This window comes from Rattus norvegicus, chromosome 17 (assembly GCF_021556685.1).
Source record: "Rattus norvegicus strain SHRSP/BbbUtx chromosome 17, alternate assembly SHRSP_T2T, whole genome shotgun sequence".
NCBI classification, from domain to species: Eukaryota; Metazoa; Chordata; class Mammalia; order Rodentia; family Muridae; genus Rattus; species Rattus norvegicus.
In genome coordinates this window covers 64,060,894-64,085,684 of record NC_141550.1, presented here as the reverse complement: position 1 = coordinate 64,085,684, position 24,791 = coordinate 64,060,894, and the positions used below count along the sequence as shown (strand labels likewise).

Sequence of the window (24,791 nt, the reverse complement as noted above, 5' to 3'; positions counted from 1 at the left end):
TGATGAATGTAAATGCTCTTACATTTGGAGCATTGATATTTAGGATTGAGAACTCATCTTGGTAGATTTTTACTTTGATGAATATGAAGTGTCCTTCTTAATCTTTTTTACTGAGTTTTGGTTGAAAGTCAATTTTTTGTGATGTTAGAATTGCTACTCCAGCTTGTTTCTTCAGGCCCTTTGCTTGGAACATTGTTTTCCATCCATTTATTCTGAGGTAGTGTCTGTCTTTGTCACTGAGGTGTTTATCCTGCATGCAGCAAAAATTCCTTAACCCCAGTTTTCCTGATTGTTCTCAGAGCTTGAGGGAGCAGTCTTGACTTCCTAGATTAACAGCTATCCCTGGTGGTGTGAACCAGTAAAGTCTCATGGATTAGTCAGATCATCAGGCTCTTTATACTGTGAAAGTTAAGCACAATCCTATGAGTACAGTATTCAATAACAAGGAAAAGCCATAGATGGAGAAAAGCATGTTTTCTAAAAAGGTACATGAATAACAACATGTGAAGTATACTTACTCCTATCTGCTACACGTGGAGGAGCACAAAAATACAGTTTAATGCAGCATTTACTAATTTTGCCTTATTTTTGAGAAATTGTGCATCAGTGGTTCTACATCTGGATATTTCTCTCAATCTTATGGCTTATCGTGTTGTTTCTCAATGCTTTTCTCTGTAAAACAGCTTAGCTTTTGAGCAAATGTGCTGATACAGCACTTTTGACTCATTACACAGGCATTGAAGACTGACATATCTCTGAATTTTTGGCAAGCTTCGTGTATATAAATAGTTCCAGTCAGCCAGGGATTCACCTAAAAACCTTGTCTCATACAAACCAAAAAACAAACAAACAGATAAACAAAGAAAAACGAAGATCCCTACTTTCCCCAAAAGAATGTAGCTCTTATTTTACCTTGGTTTTTTGCATATTAGAGAAGATATTCTCCACACATATATACACACTTGATGAATCAAATTACTTACCTATCTTGATGTTATTTATATTCAAATAGATTTAGTAAAACATGCTTAGGCGTCATAATTTACTAAAGAACACAGTAGTAATTTATTCTTGGAGACATCCTAATATGTAACATATACTAATACAAGTAATATTCTCTTCATACGCAGTGAAGTGTTTCCTGAGACATAACTGTACAAATTATTACCTTATGTAGTTTATCATTTCTCTCCATTTGGCCCATTGTTGCTATTTTATTAAGAGAAAAAATTTAATTGTTAAATAGCACAATTTATTTTGATATTACAATTGCCAGCTATCCCCATTTTAGGCTCTATGGCTATGAAAATCCTATTGTAACAGCTGTTGACTACAGTTTCCACAGAGTCACAGTAAATACATGGAAGGGCAGAAACTTTCATATTTCCTGAGAGAATTGAGCATAGTGCAGGACTGCAGTATTGCAGGATTGCACAGCATGTTTTTGACTATGACTAACACATTTATCTTCCATTTATGCCCAGACGTTTAGCTCCCAGTCACGAAAAGATACTGGAAGTAGAGAAGAGGACATGCTGGAGCAGCTAGAGAGGTACAGTGGAAAGCAATATGGCAAGGAAATTGAGAGCCCATAAAGGAAAGAAGCAGTACAAGATGAAGTCGTAGCATTTCTGATAAGAGTCCTTTCTGGTTCCTTTGAGAAGTCCTGCCTGAAGTTGTTTGAATTATCGACCTGCATGCTGGGTTGGGGTTCAGCAGTATGCATGGTTTCTATGTTCAAGGCCTCATGCACAGAAGTAGAAATGCATACTTTTAACCTTATCTCAAAACTTGCTGTGTGGACAACATTGCACAGCCAGAAAAATGATGGTTACCAAGACATTCACTTTGAATAATTTTAGAAAAGTATCTAAATGTTTCAGGAGTTCTCTGTTGTGTTTAATTTATCTGTGAGCCTAATTATTTTACAATATGGTTTTCAGTTTGAAACGTGACTTTGTGCAGCTAAAGGTTACCACAGAATGTCAAATAGAAGAATTAGAACAGCCTCAGATGACCTTGGATGGTACAAGTTGGGTAAGTGAGGTGAATTCAGATTACCATTTTTCTTTTTCAAGTAGGGTTGTATAGTAATAGTTTAATCACAATGAGAAATATCTCAAGAGCAACAGCAGGCATATTCACTCTGCAAACTTATGTGCAAAACTCCAGTGAACACAAATGAAACAATGAATAAATTTCACAATTTTGAAATGATATATTTTACAAATTAGATTTAGCTAATCATTTGTGTGTATTGTCACATGACAGCCCTAGTGAGTGTGGAAGAGAGACAACAACCTGTGGAACTTGGTTCTTTCCTCACACTGTGTGTGTTTCTGGGAATGAACTCTGATCAACAGGGAGGCTTGGTGTCAACCACCTATACCCATGAAGCTATCTTGTCTGTCTGAAATATACTTATGTATACATATTTTGTTGAAACTCTAATAACTTTAAAACTAATGTTATCTATTTGTAAAACTCACCTATAGGGATAATTGTTTAATTATTTTTTTGTTTTTATTTTTTTATTAGATATACTCCTTTAGTTACATTTCAGACCTTATTATGCTTCCCAGTTTCCTGTCCATAAGCAACCATGCCCTCCTCTCCCTTGCCCCCACCGGGTAGGGTACACTAAAGCGCCCCTTATTTTCCCCCCTCTATTCTTTGCTGCACTAGGGATCCAACCTTGGAAGGACCAAGGGATTCCCCTTCCCTGGTGCCCCAATAAGTATATTCTTTCCTAGATATGCAGTTGGAACCCTGGGTCAGTCCATGTATAGTCTTTGTGTAGTGGTTTAGTCACTGGAACCTCTGGTTGGTTGGCATTGTTGTTGTTATGTCGTTGCAAGTTTCTTCAGCTCTTTCAATACGTCCTCTGACTCCTCCCAAGTGTGCCATATTCTCAGTTCAGTGGTTTGCTGCTAGCATTGACTTCTGCATTGGACATGCTCTGGATGTGTCACTCAGGAGAGACCTATATTCAGTCCCTTTCAGCATGCATTATCCAGCTTCATCATTCTTATGTAGTTTTGGTTACTTTATATAATTGGGCCACATGTAGGGCAGGTTTTAGCTTTTAATTTTTTTTATTAACTTGAGTATTTCTTATATACATTTCAAGTGTTATTCCCTTTCCCGGTTTCCGGGCAAACATCCCCCTCCCCCCTCCCCTTACTTATGGGTGTTCCCCTCCCAACCCTCCCCCCATTGCCGCCCTCCCCACATAGTCTAGTTCACTGGGGGTTCAGTCTTAGCAGGACCCAGGGCTTCCCCTTCCACTGGTGCTCATACTAGGCTATTCATTGCTACCTATGGGGTCAGAGTCCAGGGTCAGTCCATGTATAGTCTTTAGGTAGTGGCTTAGTCTCTGGAAGCTCTGGTTGCTTGACATTGTTGTACTTTTGGGGTCTCGAGCCCCTTCAAGCTCTTCCAGTTCTTTCTCTGATTCCTTCAACGGGGGACCTATTCTCAGTTCAGTGGTTTGCTGCTGGCATTCGCCTCTGTATTTACTGTATTCTGGCTGTGTCTCTCAGGAGCGATCTACATCCGGCTCCTGTCAGTCTGCACTTCTTTGCTTCATCCATCTTGTCTAATTGGGTGGCTGTATATGTATGGGCCACATGTGGGGCAGGCTCCGAATGGGTATTCCTTCAGTCTCTGTTTTAATCTTTGCCTCTTCCTTCCCTGCCAAGGGTATTCTTTTTCCCCATTTAAAGAAGGAGTGAAGCATTCACATTTTGATCATCCGTCTAGAGTTTCGTTTGTTCTAGGGATCTAGGGTAATTCAAGCATTTGGGCTAAAAGCCACTTATCAATGAGTGAATACCATGTATGTATTTCTGTGATTGGGTTAGCTCACTCAGGATGATATTTTCCAGTTCCAACCATTTGCCTACGAATTTCATAAACTCGTTGTTTTTGATAGCTGAGTAATATTCCATTGTGTAGATGTACCACATTTTCTGTATCCATTCCTCTGTTGAAGGGCATCTGGGTTCTTTCCATTTTCTGGCTATTATAAATAAGGCTGCGATGAACATAGTGGAGCACGTGTCTCTTTTATATGTTGAGGCATCTTTTGGGTATATGCCCAAGAGAGGTATAGCTGGATCCTCAGGCAGTTCAATGTCCAATTTTCTGAGGAACCTCCAGACTGATTTCCAGAATGGTTTTACCAGTCTGCAATCCCACCAACAATGGAGGAGTGTTCCTCTTTCTCCACATCCTCGCCAGCATCTGCTGTCACCTGAGTTTTTGATCTTAGCCATTCTCACTGGTGTGAGGTGAAATCTCAGGGTTGTTTTGATTTGCATTTCCCTTATGACTAAAGATGTTGAACATTTCTTTAGGTGTTTCTCAGCCATTCGGCATTCCTCAGCTGTGAATTCTTTGTTTAGCTCTGAACCCCATTTTTTAATAGGGTTATTTGTTTCCCTGCGGTCTAACTTCTTGAGTTCTTTGTATATTTTGGATATAAGGCCTCTATCTGTTGTAGGATTGGTAAAGATCTTTTCCCAATCTGTTGGTTGCCGTTTTGTCCTAACCACCGTGTCCTTTGCCTTACAGAAGCTTTGCAGTTTTATGAGATCCCATTTGTCGATTCTTGATCTTAGAGCATAAGCCATTGGTGTTTTGTTCAGGAAATTTTTTCCAGTGCCCATGTGTTCCAGATGCTTCCCTAGTTTTTCTTCTATTAGTTTGAGTGTGTCTGGTTTGATGTGGAGGTCCTTGATCCACTTGGACTTAAGCTTTGTACAGGGTGATAAGGATGGATCAATCTGCATTCTTCTACATGTTGCCCTCCAGTTGAACCAGCACCATTTGCTGAAAATGCTATCTTTTTTCCATTGGATGGTTTTGGCTCCTTTGTCAAAAATCAAGTGACCATAGGTGTGTGGGTTCATTTCTGGGTCTTCAATTCTATTCCATTGGTCTATCTGTCTGTCTCTGTACCAATACCATGCAGTTTTTATCACTATTGCTCTGTAATACTGCTTGAGTTCAGGGATAGTGATTCCCCCTGAAGTCCTTTTATTGTTGAGGATAGTTTTAGCTATCCTGGGTTTTTTGTTATTCCAGATGAATTTGCAAATTGTTCTGTCTAACTCTTTGAAGAATTGGATTGGTATTTTGATGGGGATTGCATTGAATCTGTAGATTGCTTTTGGTAAAATGGCCATTTTTACTATATTAATCCTGCCCATCCATGAGCATGGGAGATCTTTCCATCTTCTGAGGTCTTCTTCAATTTCTTTCCTCAGTGTCTTGAAGTTCTTATTGTACAGATCTTTTACTTGCTTGGTTAAAGTCACACCGAGGTACTTTATATTATTTGGGTCTATTATAAAGGGTGTCGTTTCCCTAATTTCTTTCTCGGCTTGTTTCTCTTTTGTATAGAGGAAGGCAACTGATTTATTTGAGTTAATTTTATACCCAGCCACTTTGCTGAAGTTGTTTATCAGCTTTAGTAGTTCTCTGGTGGAACTTTTGGGATCACTTAAATATACTATCATGTCATCTGCAAATAGTGATATTTTGACCTCTTCTTTTCCGATCTGTATCCCTTTGATCTCCTTTTGTTGTCTGATTGCTCTGGCTAGAACTTCAAGAACTATATTGAATAAGTAGGGAGAGAGTGGGCAGCCTTGTCTAGTCCCTGATTTTAGTGGGATTGCTTCAAGTTTCTCTCCATTTAGTTTAATGTTAGCAACTGGTTTGCTGTATATGGCTTTTACTATGTTTAGGTATGGGCCTTGAATTCCTATTCTTTCCAGGACTTTTATCATGAAGGGGTGTTGAATTTTGTCAAATGCTTTCTCAGCATCTAATGAAATGATCATGTGCTTCTGTTCTTTCAGTTTGTTTATATAATGGATCACGTTGATGGTTTTCCTTATACTAAACCATCCCTGCATGCCTGGGATGAAGCCTACTTGATCATGGTGGATGATTGTTTTGATGTGCTCTTGGATTCGGTTTGCCAGAATTTTATTGAGTATTTTTGCGTCGATATTCATAAGGGAAATTGGTCTGAAGTTCTCTTTCTTTGTTGTGTCTTTGTGTGGTTTAGGTATAAGAGTAATTGTGGCTTCGTAGAAGGAATTCGGTAGTGCTCCATCTGTTTCAATTTTGTGGAATAGTTTGGATAATATTGGTATGAGGTCTTCTATGAAGGTTTGATAGAATTCTGCACTAAACCCGTCTGGACCTGGGCTTTTTGGTTGGGAGACCTTTAATGACTGCTTCTATTTCCTTAGGAGTTATGGGGTTGTTTAACTGGTTTATCTGTTCCTGATTTAACTTCGATACCTGGTATCTGTCTAGGAAATTGTCCATTTCCTGAAGATTTTCAAGTTTTGTTGAATATAGGTTTTTATAGTAAGATCTGATGATTTTTTGAATTTCCTCTGAATCTGTTGTTATGTCTCCCTTTTCATTTCTGATTTTGTTAATTTGGACGCACTCTCTGTGTCCTCTCGTTAGTCTGGCTAAGGGTTTATCTATCTTGTTGATTTTCTCAAAGAACCAACTTTTGGTTCTGTTGATTCTTTCTATGGTCCTTTTTGTTTCTACTTGGTTGATTTCAGCTCTGAGTTTGATTATTTCCTGCCTTCTACTCCTCCTGGGTGTATTTGCTTCTTTTTGTTCTAGAGCTTTTAGGTGTGCTGTCAAGCTGCTGACATATGCTCTTTCCTGTTTCTTTCTGCAGGCACTCAGCGCTATGAGTTTTCCTCTTAGCACAGCTTTCATTGTGTCCTATAAGTTTGGGTATGTTGTATCTTCATTTTCATTAAATTCTAAAAGGTTTTTAATTTCTTTCTTTATTTCTTCCTTGACCAGGTTATCATTGAGTAGAGCATTGTTCAATTTCCACGTATATGTGGGCATTCTTCCCTTATTGTTATTGAAGACCAGTTTTAGGCCGTGGTGGTCCGATAGCACGCATGGGATTATTTCTATCTTTCTGTACCTGTTGAGGCCCATTTTTTGACCAATTATATGGTCAATTTTGGAGAAAGTACCATGAGGAGCTGAGAAGAAGGTATATCCTTTTGCTTTAGGATAGAATGTTCTATAAATATCCGTTAAGTCCATTTGGCTCATGACTTCTCTTAGTCTGTCCACATCACTGTTTAATTTCTGTTTCCATGATCTGTCCATTGATGAGAGTGGTGTGTTGAAATCTCCCACTATTATTGTGTGAGGTGCAATGTGTGCTTTGAGCTTTAGTAAGGTTTCTTTTACGTATGTAGGTGCCCTTGTATTTGGGGCATAGATATTTAGGATTGAGAGTTCATCTTGGTGGATTTTTCCTTTGATGAATATGAAGTGTCCTTCCTTATCTTTTTTGATGACTTTTAGTTGGAAATTGATTTTATTTGATATTAGAATGGCTACTCCAGCTTGCTTCTTCTGACCATTTGCTTGGAAAGTTGTTTTCCAGCCTTTCACTCTGAGGTAATGTCTGTCTTTGTCTCTGAGGTGTGTTTCCTGTAGGCAGCAGAATGCAGGGTCCTCGTTGCATATCCAGTTTGTTAATCTATGTCTTTTTATTGGGGAGTTGAGGCCATTGATATTGAGAGATATTAAGGAATAGTGATTATTGCTTCCCGTTATATTCATATTTGGATGTGAGGTTATGTTTGTGTGCTTTCATTCTCTTTGTTTTGTTGCCAAGACGATTAGTTTCTTGCTTCTTCTAGGGTATAGCTTGCCTCCTTATGTTGGGCTTTACCATTTATTATCCTTTGTAGTGCTGGATTTGTAGAAAGATATTGTGTAAATTTGGTTTTGTCATGGAATATCTTGGTTTCTCCATCAATGTTAATTGAGAGTTTTGCTGGATACAGTAACCTGGGCTGGCATTTGTGTTCTCTTAGGGTCTGTATGACATCAGTCCAGGATCTTCTGGCCTTCATAGTTTCTGGCAAGAAGTCTGGTGTGATTCTGATAGGTCTCCCTTTATATGTTACTTGACCTTTTTCCCTTACTGCTTTTAATATTCTTTCTTTATTTTGTGTGTTTGGTGTTTTGACAATTATGTGACGGGAGGTGTTTCTTTTCTGGTCCAATCTATTTGGAGTTCTGTAGGCTTCTTGTATGTCTATGGGTATCTCTTTTTTTAGGTTAGGGAAGTTTTCTTCTATGATTTTGTTGAAGATATTTACTGGTCCTTTGAGCTGGGAGTCTTCACTCTCTTCTATACCTATTATCCTTAGGTTTGATCTTCTCATTGAGTCCTGGATTTCCTGTATGTTTTGGACCAGTAGCTTTTTCCGCTTTACATTATCTTTGACAGTTGAGTCAATGATTTCTATGGAATCTTCTGCTCCTGAGATTCTCTCTTCCATCTCTTGTATTCTGTTGGTGAAGCTTGTATGTACAGCTCCTTGTCTCTTCTTTTGGTTTTCTATATCCAGGGTTGTTTCCATGTGTTCTTTCTTGATTGCTTCTATTTCCATTTTTAATTCCTTCAACTGTTTGATTGTGTTTTCCTGGAATTCTTTCAGGGATTTTTGTGTCTCCTCTCTATGGGCTTCTACTTGTTTATTTATGTTTTCCTGGAATTCTTTCAGGGATTTTTGTGTCTCCTCTCTATGGGCTTCTACTTGTTTATTTATGTTTTCCTGGAATTCTTTCAGGGATTTTTGTGATTCTTTCAGGCATTTTTGCGATTCCTCTCTGTAGGCTTTTACTTGTTCTCTAAGGGAGTTCTTCACGTCTTTCTTGAAGTCCTCCAGCATCATGATCAAAAATGATTTTGAAACTAGATCTTGCTTTTCTGGTGTGTTTGGATATTCCATGTTTGTTTTGATGGGAGAATTGGGCTCCGATGGTGCCATGTAGTCTTGGTTTCTGTTGCTTGGGTTCCTGCGCTTGCCTCTCGCCATCAGATTATCTCTAGTGTTACTTTGTTCTGCTATTTCTGACAGTGGCTAGACTGTCCTATAAGCCTGTGTGTCAGGAGTGCTGTAGACCTGTTTTCCTCTCTTTCAGTCAGTTATGGGGACAGAGTGTTCTGCTTTCCGGCATGTAGTTTTTCCTCTCTACAGGTCTTCAGCTGTTCCTGTGGTCCTGTGTCTTGAGTTCACCAGGCAGCTTTCTTGCAGCAGAAAAGTTGGTCTTACCTGTGGTCCCGAGGCTCAAGTTCGCTCGTGGGGTGCTGCTCACGGGCTCTCTGCAGCGGCAGCAACCAGGAAGACCTGTGCCGCCCCTTCCGGGAGCTTCAGTGCAGCAGGGTTCCAGATGGTCTTTGGCTTTTTCCTCTGGCGTCTGAGATGTGTGTGCAGAGAGCAGTCTCTTCTGGTTTCCCAGGCTTGTCTGCCTCTCTGAAGGTTCAGCTCTCCCTCCCACGGGATTTGGGTGCAGAGAACTGTTTATCCGGTCTGTTTCCTTCAGGTTCTGGTGGTGTCTCAGGCAGGGGTCCTGCCGCTCCTGGGCCCTCCCCCACGGGAGCCCAGAGGCCTTATACAGTTTCCTCTTGGGCCAGGGATGTGGGCAGGGGTGAGCAGTGTTGGTGGTCTCTTCCACTCTGCAGCCTCAGGAGTGCCCACCTGACCAGGCGGTTGGGTCTCTCACAGGATCTGGGGGCAGAGAGCTGCTGCGGGCCGGGATCCGCGGGTGTGGGACTTCCGGTAAACACAGAACGTGCCCGGTCCTAGAGGAATTCTGCTTCCCTGTGTCCCAAGCTCACCAGGCAGCTTTCTTGCAGCAGAAAAGTTGGTCTTACCTGTGGTCCCGGGGCTCAAGTTCGCTCGTGGGGTGCTGCCCACGGGCTCTCTGCAGCGGCAGCAACCAGGAAGCGGATTTTAGTATATTAAACCATCCCTGCATCCCTGGGATGAAGCCTACTTGATCATGTTGAATGATAGTTTTGATGGGTTCTTGTTTCCGGTTTCCAAGAATTTTGTTGAATATATTTTTGTCAATATTCCTAAGGGAAATTGGTCTGAAGTTCTCTTTCTTTGTTGTGTCATTGCGTGGTTTTGGAGAAAAGTACTTGTGGCTTCAAAGAAGAAATTCGTTAGTGCTCCATCTGTTTCTATTTTGTGGAATAGTTTGGAGAGTATTGGTATGAGGTCTTCTATGAAGGTGTGAGAGAATTCTACTGTGATCCGATCTGGACCTGGGCTCTTTGTTTGGGAGACTTTTAATAACTGCTTCTGTTTCTTAGGAGTTATGGGGTTATTTAGATGGTTTATTTCTTCCTGATTTATCTTTGGTACTTGGCATCTGTGAATGAAATTGTCCATTTCCTCCAGATTTTCCCGTTTTGTTGAATATAGGGTTTTGTTGTAGGATCTGATGATTTTCTAAAAATTTCTTCAGATTTTGTTACGTCTCCCTTTTCATTTCTTATTTTGTTAATTTTGATACACTCTCTTTTATGATCTCTGTTTAGTCTGGCTAAGACTTTATCTATTTGTTGATTTTCTCAAAGAACCATGTCCTCGTTTTATTGATTCCTTATATAGTCTTTTTCATTTCTACATGGTTGATTTCAGCCCCGAGTTTTATTATTTGTTTCCTTCTACTCTTCTTGGATTTATTTATTTCTTTTTGTTCTAGAGCTTTTAGGTGTGCTGTCAACATTCTTACATCTGCTCTCTCCTGTTTCTTTTTGTAGGCTCTCAGAGCTATGAGTTTTAGTCTTAGTACTGCGTTTATTGTGTTCCATAAGTTTGGGGATTTTGTATCTTCATATTCATTAATTTCTAAGAAGTCATTAGTGTCTTTCTTTATGTTTTCCTTGACCAAGTTTTCATTGATGAGACCATTGTTAACTTTCATGTATATGTGGGGTTTCTGTCATTGTTGTTGTTATGAAGACCAGTCTTAGTGCATGCTGTTCTTTTAGGATACATGGAATCATTTCTGTCTTCCAATATCTGTTGAGGCCTATTTTGCAGCCAATGATATGGTCAATTTTAGCGTAGGTTCCATTAGGTGCTGAGAAGAAGTTCTATCCTTTTTTTTAAAGGATGGAATGTTCTATAAATATCTGTTAAATGCATTTGTTTTATAACTTCTGTTAGTTTCTCTATGTCTCTGTATAATTTCACTTTCCATGATCTGTCTAGTGATGAGTGTGGGTGTTAAAATGGCCTACTATTTTCATGTGATGTGCAATATGTGCTTTGAGCTTTAGTAAGGTATCTTTGATGAATGTCAATGCTCTTGCATTAGGAGCATTGATATATAAGATTGAGAGTTCATCTTGGTGGATTTTTCCTTTGACGAATATGAAATGTCCTTCTTGATCTTTTTTAATTGCTCTTGGTTGAAAGTCAATTTTGTGTGATGTTAGGATGGCTACTCCAGCTTGTTTCTTCAGGCCATTTGCTTGGAAAGTTGTTTTCCAGCCATTAATTCTGAGGTAGTGTCTGTCTTTGTCACTGAGGTGTGTTTCCTGCATGCAGCAAAAATTCCTGTTCTCAGAGCTTGAGGGAGCAGTCCTGACTTCGTAAATTAACAGCTACCTCTAGTCATGGATTAGTTAGATCATCAGACTCTTTATACTCTGAACGTTAAGAACAATCCTATGAGTACAGTATTCAACAACAAGGAAAAGCCATAGATGGAAAAAAGGATGTTTTCTAAAAAGATACATGAATAACAACATGTAAAGTATACTTACTCCTATCGTCTGCTCGTGGAAGAGCACAAAAACACAGTTTAATGCAGCATTTACTAATTTTGCCTTATTTTTCAGAAATTGGGCATCAATGGTTCTACATCTGGATATTTCTCTCAATCTTATGACTTATCGTGTTGTTTCTCCATGCTTTTCTCTTTAAAACAGCTTAGCTCATGAGCAGATGTGCAGACATAGCACTTTTGACTCCTTACACAGGCATTGAAGACTGACAGATCTCTGAATTTATAGCAAGCTTCGTCTATAGAAATATTTCGGGTCAGCCAGGGATTCACCAAAAAATCTTGTCTCAAACAAGCCAAAACACAAACAAACAAACAAACAAACAGATAAACAAACAAAAACAAACAGCCCTCCTCTCCCCAAAACAATGTCGCACTTATTTTTCCTTGGTTTTATTGCATATAAGAGAAGATATTCTCCCCACGAAAATACAAATGTGATGAGACAAATTACTTACCTGTTTTGATGTTATTTATATTCAAATAGCATTTAGTAAAACATGTTTAGAGGTCATAATGTTATAAAGACTACAGTAGTAATTTATTCTTGGAGACATCCTAATATATAACATATACTAATATAAGTAATATTCATTTCATATTCAGTGGTTTCCTGGTATATAATTGTACAAATTATTATCTTAGTTTACCATTTCTCTCCATTTGGCCCACTGTTGCAATTTCAGTAACAGATAAAATTTAATTGTTAAATAACACAATTTATTTTGATATTAGAATTACCAGCTATCCTCATTTTAGGCTTTATGGCTATGAGAGTCCTATTGTAACAGCTGTTGACTACAGTTTCCACAGAGTCACAGTAAATACATGGAAGGGGAGAAACTTTGATATTTCCTGAGAGAACTGAGCATATTGCAGGACTGCAGAACTGCAGGATTGCACAGCATGTTTGGACTATGACTAACACATTTATCTTTATGCCCAGACGTTTAGCTCCCAGTCACGAAAAGATGCTACAAGGAGAGAAGAGGACATGCTGGAGCAGCTAGAGAGGTACAATGGAAAGCAATATGGCAAGGAAAATGAGAGCCCATAAAGGAAATAAGCAGTACAAGATGAAGTCGTAGCATTTCTGATAAGTGTCCTATTTGTTACCATTGAGAAGTTCCTGCCTGAAGTTGTTTGAAGTATGGACCTGCATGCTGGGTTGGGGTTCAGCAGTATGCATGCTTTCTATGTTCAAGGACCACATGCACAGACATAGAAATGCATACTTTTAACCTTATCTCAAAACTTGCTGAGTGGGTAACATTGCACATTCATAAATATGATGGTTTCCAAGCCATTCACTTGAATAATTTTAGAAAAGTATCTAAATATTTCAGGAGCTCTCTGTTGTGTTTAATTTATCTGTGAGCCTAATTATTTTACAATATGGTTTTCAGTTCGAAACGTGACTTTCTCCAGCCAAAAGTTACCACAGAATGTCAAATAGAAGAATTAGAACAGCCTCAGATGACCTTGGATGGTACAAGTTGGGTAAGTGAGTTGTATTCAGAATACCATTTTTCTTTTTCAAGTAGGGCTGTATAGTAATATTTCAGGCACCATGAGAAATATCTCCAGAGCAACAGCAGGCATATTCACTCTGCAATCATATGTGCAAAACCCCAGTGAACACAAATGAAACAATGAATAAATTTCAAAATTTTGAAATGATACATTGTACAAATTAGATTTATCTAATCATTTGTGTGTATTGTCACATGACTGCCCTATTGAGTTTGGAAGAGAGACTACAATGTGTGGCACTTGGTTCTTTCCTCACACTGTCTGTGTTCCTGGGAATGAACTCTGATCAACAGGGATGCTTGTTGTCAACCACCTTTGCCCATGAAGCTATCCTGTCTGTCTGAAATATACTTACGTATACATATTTTGTTGAACATCTAATAAGTTAAAAACTGATGTTATCTATTTGTGAAACTCACCCATCAGGATAATTTTTAAGTAATATTTTTGTCTTTATTTTTTTATTAGATATACTCCTTTACTTACATTTCAGATCTTATTATGCTTCCCAGTTTCCTGTCCATAAGCAACCATTCCTTCCCCTCCTTCACCCCCACCAGGTTGTGAACACTATAGTCCCCTCTTATTGCTCCCCTCCATACTCCGCTGCACTGGGGGTCCAACCTTGGCAGCACCAAGTGCTTCGCCTCCCTGGTGCCCCAGTAAGTATATTCTTTGCTAGATATGCATTTGGAGCCCTCGGTCAGTCTACGTATAGTCTGTGTGTAGTGGTTTTGTCACTGAAGCTCTGTTTGGTTGGCATTGTTGTTTTTATGTGTTTGCAAGCCTCTTCAACTCTCTCAATACTTCCTCTGACTCCCCCCATAGGGTGCCATATTCTCAGTTCAGTGGTTTGCTGCTAGCATTGACCTCTGTATTGGACATGGTGTGGATGTGTCTCTCAGGAGAGACCTATATTCAGTCCCTTTCAGCATGCATTTTCTAGCTTCATCATTCTTATGCAGTTTTGGTTACTGTATATAATTGGGCCACATGTAGGGCAGGTTTGAAGGGCCGTTCTTTGAGTCACTGCTCTAATCTTTGCTTGCATATCCCTTCCTATGGATTATTTCCCCCATTTTAAGAAGGAGTGGGAGCATCTGCATTTTGGTCATCCTTCTTGAGCTTCCTATGGCCTCTGGATTGCATCTTGGGTAATTCGAGCTTTTTGGCTAATATCCACTTATCAATGAGTGCAAGAGAAATGTGTTTTTCTGTGATTGTGTAATCTCACTCAGGATGATATTTTCTAGTTCCATCTATTTGCCTATGAATTTCATGAAGTCATTGTTTTTCATAGCTGAGTAGTACTCCATTGTGTATATGTACCTCATTTTTTGAATCCATTCCTCTGTTGAAGGGCATCTGTGTTCTTTCCAGTTTCTGGCTTTTATAAATCATACTGCTATAAACACAGTGGAGCATGTTCCTTTATTGTATGTTAGAACATCTTTTGTGTAGATGCCCAAGAGGGATATATAGCTTGGTCCTCACGTAGTGGAACATTCAATTTTCTGAGGAACCTCCAGACTGATTTCCAGAGTGGTTGAAGCAGTTTGCAGTCTTACCAACATTGGAGGAGTGTTCCTCTTTCTCGACATCCTTGCCAGCATCTGCTGTCACTGGAGTTTTTGATCTTAACAATTGTCACTACTCTGAGGTGAAATCTCAGGGTTCATTTGATTTGTATTTCAGTGATGAGGAAGGAAGTTTAACATTTCTTTAGGTACTTTTTGGCCATTAGATATTCGTCAGCTGAGGATGTTTTGTTTATCTCTGTACTCCATTTTTTAATACTGTTATTTGGCTCTCTGGAGTCTAACTTCTTGAGTTCTTTGTATATTTAGGATATTAGCCCTCTATCAGATGTAACATTGGTAAACATCTTTTCCCAATCTGTTGTTTGCCATTTTGTCCTAATGACAGTGTCTTTTGCTTGGCAAAAGCTTTGCAGTTTTATGAGGTTCCTTTTGTTGATTCTTGATCATAAGGCCTGAGCCATTGTTGTTTTTTTCAGGAAAATTTCCCCAGTGCCCATGTGTTCAAGACTCTTCCCCACCTTTTCTTCTATTAGTTTGAGGGTATATGGTTTGATGTGGAGGACCCTTATCTACCTGGACTTAAACTTTGCAAATGGCCATAAAAATCTATTGATTTGCATTCTTCTACATGCTGACCACCAGTTGAACCAGCACCCTTTGTTGAAAATGCTATCATTTTCCCATTGCATGGTTTTATCACCTTTGTCAAAGATCAGGTGATCATAGCTATGTGGGTTCATTCCTGGGTCTTCAATTGTGTTCCACTGATCTACCTGTCTGTCTCTATACCAATACCAAAAACATGTTTTAACTGTTGCTCTGTAATACAGCTTGAGGTAGGGGATAGTTATTCCCCCAGAAGTTCTTTTATTGTTGAGTATAGTTTTTGCTATCCTGGGATTTTGTTATTCCAAATTGCTCTTTCTATCTCTACGAAGATTTGAGTTGGAGTTTGATGGGGATTTCATTTAATCTGTAGCTTTTTTTGGCAACATGGCCATTTTTACCTTATTAATCCTGCTGCTTCATGAGCATCGAAGATCTGTCTTCTAAGATCTTCTTCAATTTCTTTCTTCAGAGACTTGAAGTTCATGTCATACAGATCTTTCACTTGCCTGTTTAAAGTCATACCAATCTATTTTATACTATTTTGGACTATTGTGATGGGTGTCATTCCATAAGTATAGCAATGTTGTAACTTCATATTCATTAAGTTCTAAAAAGTCTTTAATTTCTGTCTTTATGTTTTCTTTTCCAAGTTGTCATTGAAGAAGAGTATTGTTAAACTTCCATGTATACGTGGGGTTTCTGTCATTATTGTTGTTCTGAAGACCAGTTTTAGTGCATGCTGTTCTTTTAGGATGCATGGGATTTTTTCTATCTTCTTGTATCTGTTGAGGCCTGTTTTGCGGCCAGTTAAGGGTCAATATTGGAGTAGATTCTATTAGATGCTGAGAAGAAGTTCTATCCTTTTGTTTTAAGATGGAATGTTCTATAAGTATCTGTTAAATGCATTTGGTTTATAACTTCTGTTAGTTACTCTATGTCTCTGTATAATTTCACTTTCCATGATCTGTCTAGTGATGAGCATGGGGTGTTTAAATCTCCTACTATTTTCATGTGGTGTGCAATGTGTGCTTTGAGCTTTAGTATGGTTTGTTTGATGAATGTAAATGCCCTTACATTTGGAGCATTGATATTTAAGATTGAGAGTTCATCTTGGTGGATTTTTCCTTTGATGAATATAACGTGTCCTTCCTGATCTTTTTTAATGACTCTTGGTTGAAAGTCAATTTTGTGTGATGTTAGGATGGCTACTCCTGCTTGTTTCTTCAGGCCATTTGCTTGGAAAGTTGTTTTCCAGCCATTTATTCTGAGGTAGTGTCCGTCTTTGTCACTGAGCTATGTTTCCTTCATGCAGCAAAAATTCCTTAACCCTAGTTTTCCTGATTGTTCTCTGAGCTTGAGGGAGCAGTCCTGAGTTCCTAGATTAACATCTACCCCGGATGTATTAGTCAGATCGTCAGACTCTTTATACTCTGAACGTTAAGAAAAATCCTATGAGTATAGTATTCAATAACAAGGAAAAAAGCATGTTTTCTAAAAAGGTACATGAATAGCAACATGTGAAGTAAACTTACTCCTATCGTCTGCTCGTGGAAGAGCACAAAAACACAGTTTAATGCAGCATTTACTAATTTTGCCTTATTTTTCAGAAATTGGGCATCAGTTGTTCTACATCTGGATATTTCTCTCAATCTTATGACTTATCGTGTTGTTTCTCCATGCTTTTCTCTTTAAAACAGCTTAGCTCCTGAGCAGATGTGCAGACATAGCACTTTTGACTCCTTACACAGGCATTGAAGACTGACAGATCTCTGAATTTATGGCAAGCTTCGTCTATAGAAATATTTCGGGTCAGCCAGGGATTCACCAAAAAAATCTTGTCTCAAACAAACCAAAAAACAAACAAGCAAACAAACAGATAAACAAACAAAAACAAACAGCTCTCCTCTGCCCAAAACAATGTAGCACTTATTTTACCTTGGTGTTTTGCATATAAGAGAAGATATTCTCCACACGTAGATACACATGTGATGAGGTAAATTACTTACCTATCTTGATGCTATTTATCTTCAGGTAGCATTTAGTAAAATATGCTTAGGGGTCATAATTTCCTAAAGAACACAGTAGTAATTTATTCTTGGAGACATCCTAATATGTAACATATACTAATATAAGCAATATTCACTTCATATTCAGTGAAGTGTTTCCTGAGATAAAATTGTATAAATTACTACCTTATATAGTTTACCATTTCTCCCCATTTGGCCCATTATTGTAATTTCAGTAACAGATAAAAATTAATTGTTAAAAAGCACAATTTATTTGGATATTAGAATTGCCAGCTATCCTCATTTTAGGCTCTATGGCTATGAGAGTCCTATTGTAACAGCTGTTGACTACAGTTTCCACAGAATCACAGTAAATACATGGAAGGGGGGAAACTTTGATATTTCCTGAGAGAATTGAGCATATTGCAGGACTGCAGGACTGCAGGATTGCACAGCATGTTTGGACTATGACTAACACATTTATCTTCCATTTAGGCCCAGACGTTTAGCTCCCAGTCACGAAAAGATGCTGCAAGTAGAGAAGAGGACATGCTGGAGCAGCTAGAGAGGTACAATGGAAAGCAATATGGCAAGGAAAATGAGAGCCCATAAAGGAATTAAGCATTACAAGATGAAGTCGTAGCATTTCTGATAAGAGTCCTTTGTGGTGCCATTGAGAAGTTCCTGCCTGAAGTTGTTTGAAGTATGGACCTGCATGCTGGGTTGGGGTTCAGCACTATGCATGCTGTATATGTTCAAGGACCACATGCACAGAAGTAGAAATGCATACTTTTAACCTTATCTTAAAACTTGCTGTGTGGACAACATTGCACAGCCAGAAAAATGATGGTTACCAAGCCATTCACTTGAATAATTTTAGAAAAGTATCTAAATATTTCAGGAGCTCTCTGTTGTGTTTAATTTATTTGTGAGCGTAATTATTTTACAATATGATTTTCAGTTCGAAACGTGACTTTCTCCAGCTTAAAGTTACAACAGAACGTCAAACAGAAGAATTAGAACAGCCTCAGATGACCTTGGATGGTACAAGTTGGGTAAGTGAGTTTTATTCAGAAACCATTTTTTTTCAAGTAGGGCTGTATAGTAATATTTCAGGCACCATGAAAAATATCTCCAGAGCAACAGCAGGCATATTCACTATGCAAGCTTATGTGCAAAACTGCAGTGAACACAAATGAAACAGTGAATAAATTTCACAATTTCGAAATGATATATTTTACAAATTAGATTTAGCTAATCATTTGTGTGTATTGTCACGTGACTGCCCTAGTGAGTATGGAAGAGAGAAAACAACGTTTGGTAATTGGTTCTTTCCTCACGCAGTGTGCGTTCCTGGTAATGAACTGTAATCAACAGGTAGGCTTGGTGTCAACCACCTATAGCCATGAAGCTATCTCGTCCGTCTGAAATATATATACATATACATTTATTTTGTTGAATCTCTAATAAATTTAAAACTGATGTTATTTCTTTGTGAAACTAACCCATAGGGATGATATTTATTAATTTTTTGTTTTTATTTTTTTAATAGATACATTTCTTTACTTACATTTCAAACCTTATTCTGCTTCCCAGTTTCCTGTCCATAAGCACCCATTCTCTCCCCTCCCTCACCACACCGGGTAGTGAACACTATAGAACCCTCTGATTGCCCCCCTCCATACTCTGCCGCACTGGGGGTCCAAACTGGCAGGACTAAGGGCTTACCCTTTCCCTGGTACCCCCACAAGTCTATTCTTCGCTAGCTATGCAGTTGGAGCCCTGGGTCAGTCCAGTCCATGTATAGTCTTTGTGTACTGTTTTAGTTACTGGAAGGTATGGGTGGTTGGCATTGTTGTTTTTATGTGGTTGCAAGCTCCTTCAACTCTTTCAATGCTTCTTCTGACCCACCAAGGGTACCATATTCTCAGTTCAGTGGTTTGCGGCTAGCAGTGACCTCTGTATTGGAAATGCTCTGGATGTCTCTCTCAGCAGCAACCTATATCGGTCCCTTTCAGCATGCCTTTTCTACCTTCATCATTCTTATGTAGTTTTTGTTACTGTATACTATTGGGAAACCCGTGGGGTAGGCTTTGAAGGGCCATTCTTTGAGTCACTGCTCTAAACTTTGCTTGCATATCCCTTCCTATGGATTAGTTCCCCCCTTTTAAGAAGAAATGGGAGCATCTGCATTTTGGTCATCCTTCTTCTTCAGCATCCTGTGGCCTGTGGATTGCATCTTGAGTAATTCGAGCTTTTTGGCTAATATCCACTTATCAATGAGTGCAAGAGAAATGTGTTTTTCTGTGATTGTGTAAACTCACTCAGGATGATATTTTCTAGTTCCATCCATTTGCCTATGAATTTCACGAAGTCATTGTTTTTCGTAGCTGAATAGTACTCCATTGGGTATATGTACCTCATTTTTTGAATCCATTCCTCTGTTGAAGGGCATCTGTGTTCTTTCCAGCTTCTGACTTTTATAAATAAGGCTGCTATAAACACAGTGGAGCATGTTTCTATGTTGTATTTTAGGGTATCTTTTGCGTTGATGACCAAGAGTGATATATAGCTTGGTCCTCAGGTAGTCGAATATCCAATTTTCTGATGAACCACCAGAATAAATACAGAGTGGTTGAAGCAGTTTGCAGTCTCACCAACATTAGAGGAGTCTTCCTTTTCTCCACATCCTCGCTAGCATCTACTGTCACTGGAGTTTTTGATCTTAGTCATTCTGACTTGTCTGAGGTGGAATCTCAGTTTGATTTTATTGTATTTCCCTGATGAGGAAGGAAGTTGAACATTTCTTTAGGTTCTTTTTGACCATTCAATATTCATCAGCTGCGAATGTTTTGTTTATCTCTGTACTCCATTTTTAATATGGTTATTTGGCACTCTGGGATCTAACTTTTGGAGTTCTTTGTATATTTTACATATTAGCCCTCTATCAGATTTAAGATTGTTAAAGGTCTTTTCCCAATCTGTTGTTTGCCATTTTGTCCTCATGAGAGTGTCTTTTGCTTTGCAAAAGCTTTGCAGTTTTATGAGGTCCCTTTTGTTGATTCTTAATCTTAGACCATGAGCCTTTGATGTTTTTTTTCAGGAAATTTTCCCCAGTGCCCATGTGTTCCAGACTCTTCCCCACCCTTTCTTCTGTTAGTTAGATGTGGAGGTCCTTTATCTACTTGGACTTAAGCTTTGTACATAGTCATAATAATGGATTGATTTGCATTCTTCTACAGGCTGACCACCAGTTGAACCAGCTCCCTTTTTTGAAAATACTATCATTTTTCCATTGCATGATTTTAGCTCCTTTGTCAAATTTCAGTTGATCATAGCTATGTGGGTTCATTTTTTGGTCTTCAATTCTGTTCCACTGATCTACCTGCCTCTCTCTGTACCAATACCATACACATTTTATAACTGTTGCTCTGCAATACAGCTTGAGGTAGGGGATCGTGATTCCCCCGGTTCTTTTATGGTTGAGTATAGTTTTTGCTATCCTGGGGTTTTTTTTATTCCAAATGAATTTGCAAATTGCTCTTTCTATCTCTACGAATAATCAAGATGGAGTTTTGATGGGGATTGCATTTAATCTGTAGATTGCTTTGCTCAAAATGGCCATTTTTACTATATTAATCCTGCAAATTGATGAGCATCGAAGATCTGTCCATCTTCTGAGATCATCTTCAATTTCTTTCTGCAGAGACTTGAAGTTCTACAGATCTTTCACTTGCCTGTCCAAAGTCACACAAATCTATTTTATACTATTTTGGCCTATTGTGAAGGGTGTCATTTCCTTAATTTCTTTCTCAGCCTGTTTATCCTTTGAGTAGAGGTAGGCTACTGACTTGTTTAAGTTAATTTTAAATCCCGACACTTGATAATGCTGAAGTTGTTTATTGGGTTAAGTAGTTCTCTGGTAGAACTTTTGGGGTTGATGAAGTACACCATCATATCATCTGCAAATAGTGATATTTTGTTTTCTTCCTTTCCTATTTGTATCTCTTTGACCTCCTTTGGCTGTCTGATTGCTCTGGCTATGACTTCGAGTACTATATTAAAGAAGTAGTGAGTGGGAAGTCCTTTTCTAGACCCTAATTTTAGTGGGATTGCTTCTACTTTCTCTCCATTTAGTTTGATGTTATCTACTGGTTTGCTGTGTATTGCTTTTACTACGTTTAGATATGGACCTTGTATTTCTGATCTTTCCAGGGCTTTTATCATGAAGAGGTTTTTTTTTTTTGTTTGTTTGGTTTTTTTTTTTTTGTTTTTTTTTTATTAACTTGAGTATTTCTTATATACATTTCGAGTGTTATTCCCTTTCCCGGTTTCCAGGCAAACATCCCCCTCCCCCCTCCCCTTCCTTATGGGTATTCCCCTCCCAACCCTCCCCCCATTGCCACCCTCCCCCCACCAGTCTAGTTCACTGGGGGTTCAGTCTTAGCAGGACCCAGGGCTTCCCCTTCCACTGGTGCTCTTACTAGGATATTCATTGCTACCTATGAGGTCAGAGTCCAGGGTCAGTCCATGTATAGTCTTTAGGTAGTGGCTTAGTCCCTGGAAGCTCTGGTTGCTTGGCATTGTTGTACTTTTGGGGTCTCGAGCCCCTTCAAGCTCTTCCAGTTCTTTCTCTGATTCCTTCAATGGGGGTTCTATTCTCAGTTCAGTGGTTTGCTGCTGGCATTCGCCTCTGTATTTGCTGTATTCTGGCTGTGTCTCTCAGGAGCGATCTACATCTGGCTCCTGTCGGTCTGCACTTCTTTGCTTCATCCATTTTGTCTAATTGGGTGGCTGTATATGTATGGGCCACATGTGGGGCAGGCTCTGAATGGGTGTTCCTTCAGTCTCTGTTTTAATCTTTCCCTCTCTCTTCCCTGCCAAGGGTATTCTTGTTCCCCTTTTAAAGAAGGAGTGAAGCATTCACATTTTGATCATCCGTCTTGAGTTTCATTTGTTCTAGGCATCTAGGGTAATTCAAGCATTTGGGCTAATAGCCACTTATCAATGAGTGCATACCATGTATGTCTTTCTGTGATTGGGTTAGCTCACTCAGAATGATATTTTCCAGTTCCAACCATTTGCCTACGAATTTCATAAAGTCGTTGTTTTTGATAGCTGAGTAATATTCCATTTTGTAGACGTACCACATTTTCTGTATCCATTCCTCTGTTGAAGGGCATCTGGGTTCTTTCCAGCTTCTGGCTATTATAAATAAGGCTGCAATGAACATAGTGGAGCACGTGTCTTTTTTATATGTTGGGGCATCTTTTGGGTATATGCCCAAGAGAGGTATAGCTGGATAAGAAGAGGTTTTTAATTTTGTCAAATGCTTTTTCAGTATCTCATGAAATGATCATGTGGTTCTTATCTTTGACTTTGCTTATATAGTGGATTACATTGATGGATTTTCATATATTAAACCATCCCTGCATCCCTGGGATGAAGCCTACTTGATCATCATGAATGATTGTTTTGATGTGATCTTGTTTTCAGTTTACAAGAATTTTGTTGAATATTTTTGTGTATTAATAATTGAAATTGGTCTGAAGTTTTCTTTCTTTGTTGGGTCGTTGTGTGGTTTTGGCATAAGAATACTTGTGGCTTTATAGAAGGAATTTGTTAGTGCTCCATCTGTTTCTCTTTTGTGGAATAGTTTGGGCAGTATTGGTATGAGGTCTTCCAAGAAGGTCTGATAGAATTCTGCACTGATCCCATCTGGACTTGGGGTCTTTTTGTTTGGGAGACTTTTAATAACTGCTTCTGTTTCTTCAAGTGTTATGGGGTTGTTTAGCTTATTTCTTCCTGATTAAACTTTTGTACCTGTCATCCATGCAGAAAATTTTCCATTTCCTCCAGATTTTCCCGTTTTGTTGAATATAGGGTTTTGTAGTAGGATCTGATGATTTTTTAATTTCTTCAGATTCTGTTGTTAGGTCTCCCTATTCATTCCTGAGTTTCTTAATTTTGATACACTCTCTGTGACCTCTGTTTAGTCTAACTAAGGTTTTATCTATTTGTTGATTTTCTCAAAGAACCAGGTCCTAGTTTTGTTGATTCCTTATACCATCTTTTTCATTTCTACTTGGTTGATTTCATTCTTGAGTTTGATTATTTCCTGCCTTCTACTCCTCTTGCGATGGTTTATTTCTTTTATTTCTAGAGATTTTAGGTGTGCTGTCAAGGTTCTGACATCTGCTCTCTCCTGTTTCTTTTTGCAGGCTCTCAGAGCTATGATGAGTTTTCCTCTTAGTACTGCTTTCATTGTGTTCCATAAGTTTGGGAAAGTTGTATCTTCATATTCATTAAATTCCAAGAAGTCTTTAATTTCTTTCCTTATGTTTTCCTTGACTAAGTTGTCATTGAGTAGAGCATTGTTAAACTTCTATGCATATATGGGCTTTCTGTCATTATTGTTGCTATGAAGACCAGTCTTAGTGAATGCTGTTCTTTTTTTTTTTTTGGAGAAATAATACAATTTATTCTATATAAACAAAGCGAGCCATCCAAACACTGTTGTTACTATGGCTGAAATATAATTTACAGACTTTTCAGAACATTAAAGTCCAATTCTCATTTATATGGTGGTGTTTTTCTTGTAGGGCCTGGGAGATAAGCAGGATAAATGGTAACATTCCTGTATTATTATTAGGTTTTCAGATTTAAATTCTTTTTTTTTTTTTTATTAACTTGAGTATTTCTTATATACATTTCGAGTGTTATTCCCTTTCCCGGTTTCCGGGCAAACATCCCCCTCCCCCCTCCCCTTCCTAATGGGTGTTCCCCTCCCTACCCTCCCCCCATTGCCGCCCTCCCCCCATAGACTAGTTCACTGGGGGTTCAGTCTTAGCAGGACCCAGGGCTTCCCCTTCCACTGGTGCTCTTACTAGGATATTCATTGCTACCTATGGGGTCAGAGTCCAGGGTCAGTCCATGTATAGTCTTTAGGTAGTGGCTTAGTCTCTGGAAGCTCTGGTTGCTTGGCATTGTTTTAGATTGCATGGGATTATTTCTATCTTCCTGTTATCTGTAGAGGCCTGTTTTGCAGCCAATTATATGGTCAATTTTGGAGTAGGTTCCATTAGGTGCTGAGAAGAAGGCATATCCTTTTGTTTTAGGATATAATGTTCTATAAGTACCTGTTAAATGCATTTGGTTTATAACTTCTGTTAGTTTCTCTAAGTCTCTGTATAATTTCTATTTCCATGATCTGTCTAGTGATGAGCATGGGGTATTTAAATCTCCTACTCTTTTCATGTGATGTTCAATGTGTGCTTTGAGCTATAGTTAAGTTTCATTGATGAATGTAAATGCCCTTGCATTTGAGGCATTGATATTTAGGATTGGGAGTTCATTTGGTGGATTTTTCCTTTGATGAATATGAAGTGTCCTTCCTGATCTTTTTTAATGACTTTTGGTTGAAAGTCAATTTTGT

At 38.7% G+C, this 24,791-nt stretch overlaps 1 protein-coding gene across 1 annotated transcript in view; it reads left to right on the top strand.

The window, feature by feature from the left end:
* LOC103690071 (interaptin-like) overlaps positions 1-24,791 on the top strand; it is a 280,698-nt gene that overhangs the window by 145,862 nt on the left and 110,045 nt on the right. Inside the window, exons 46-51 of the mRNA XM_087591928.1 lie at positions 1,485-1,552; positions 1,944-2,037; positions 12,614-12,681; positions 13,074-13,167; positions 17,852-17,925; positions 18,318-18,411. Of these exons, the coding sequence (XP_087448054.1) occupies positions 1,485-1,552; positions 1,944-2,037; positions 12,614-12,681; positions 13,074-13,167; positions 17,852-17,925; positions 18,318-18,411 (492 nt within the window). The remainder of the gene's footprint in view (positions 1-1,484; positions 1,553-1,943; positions 2,038-12,613; positions 12,682-13,073; positions 13,168-17,851; positions 17,926-18,317; positions 18,412-24,791) is intronic.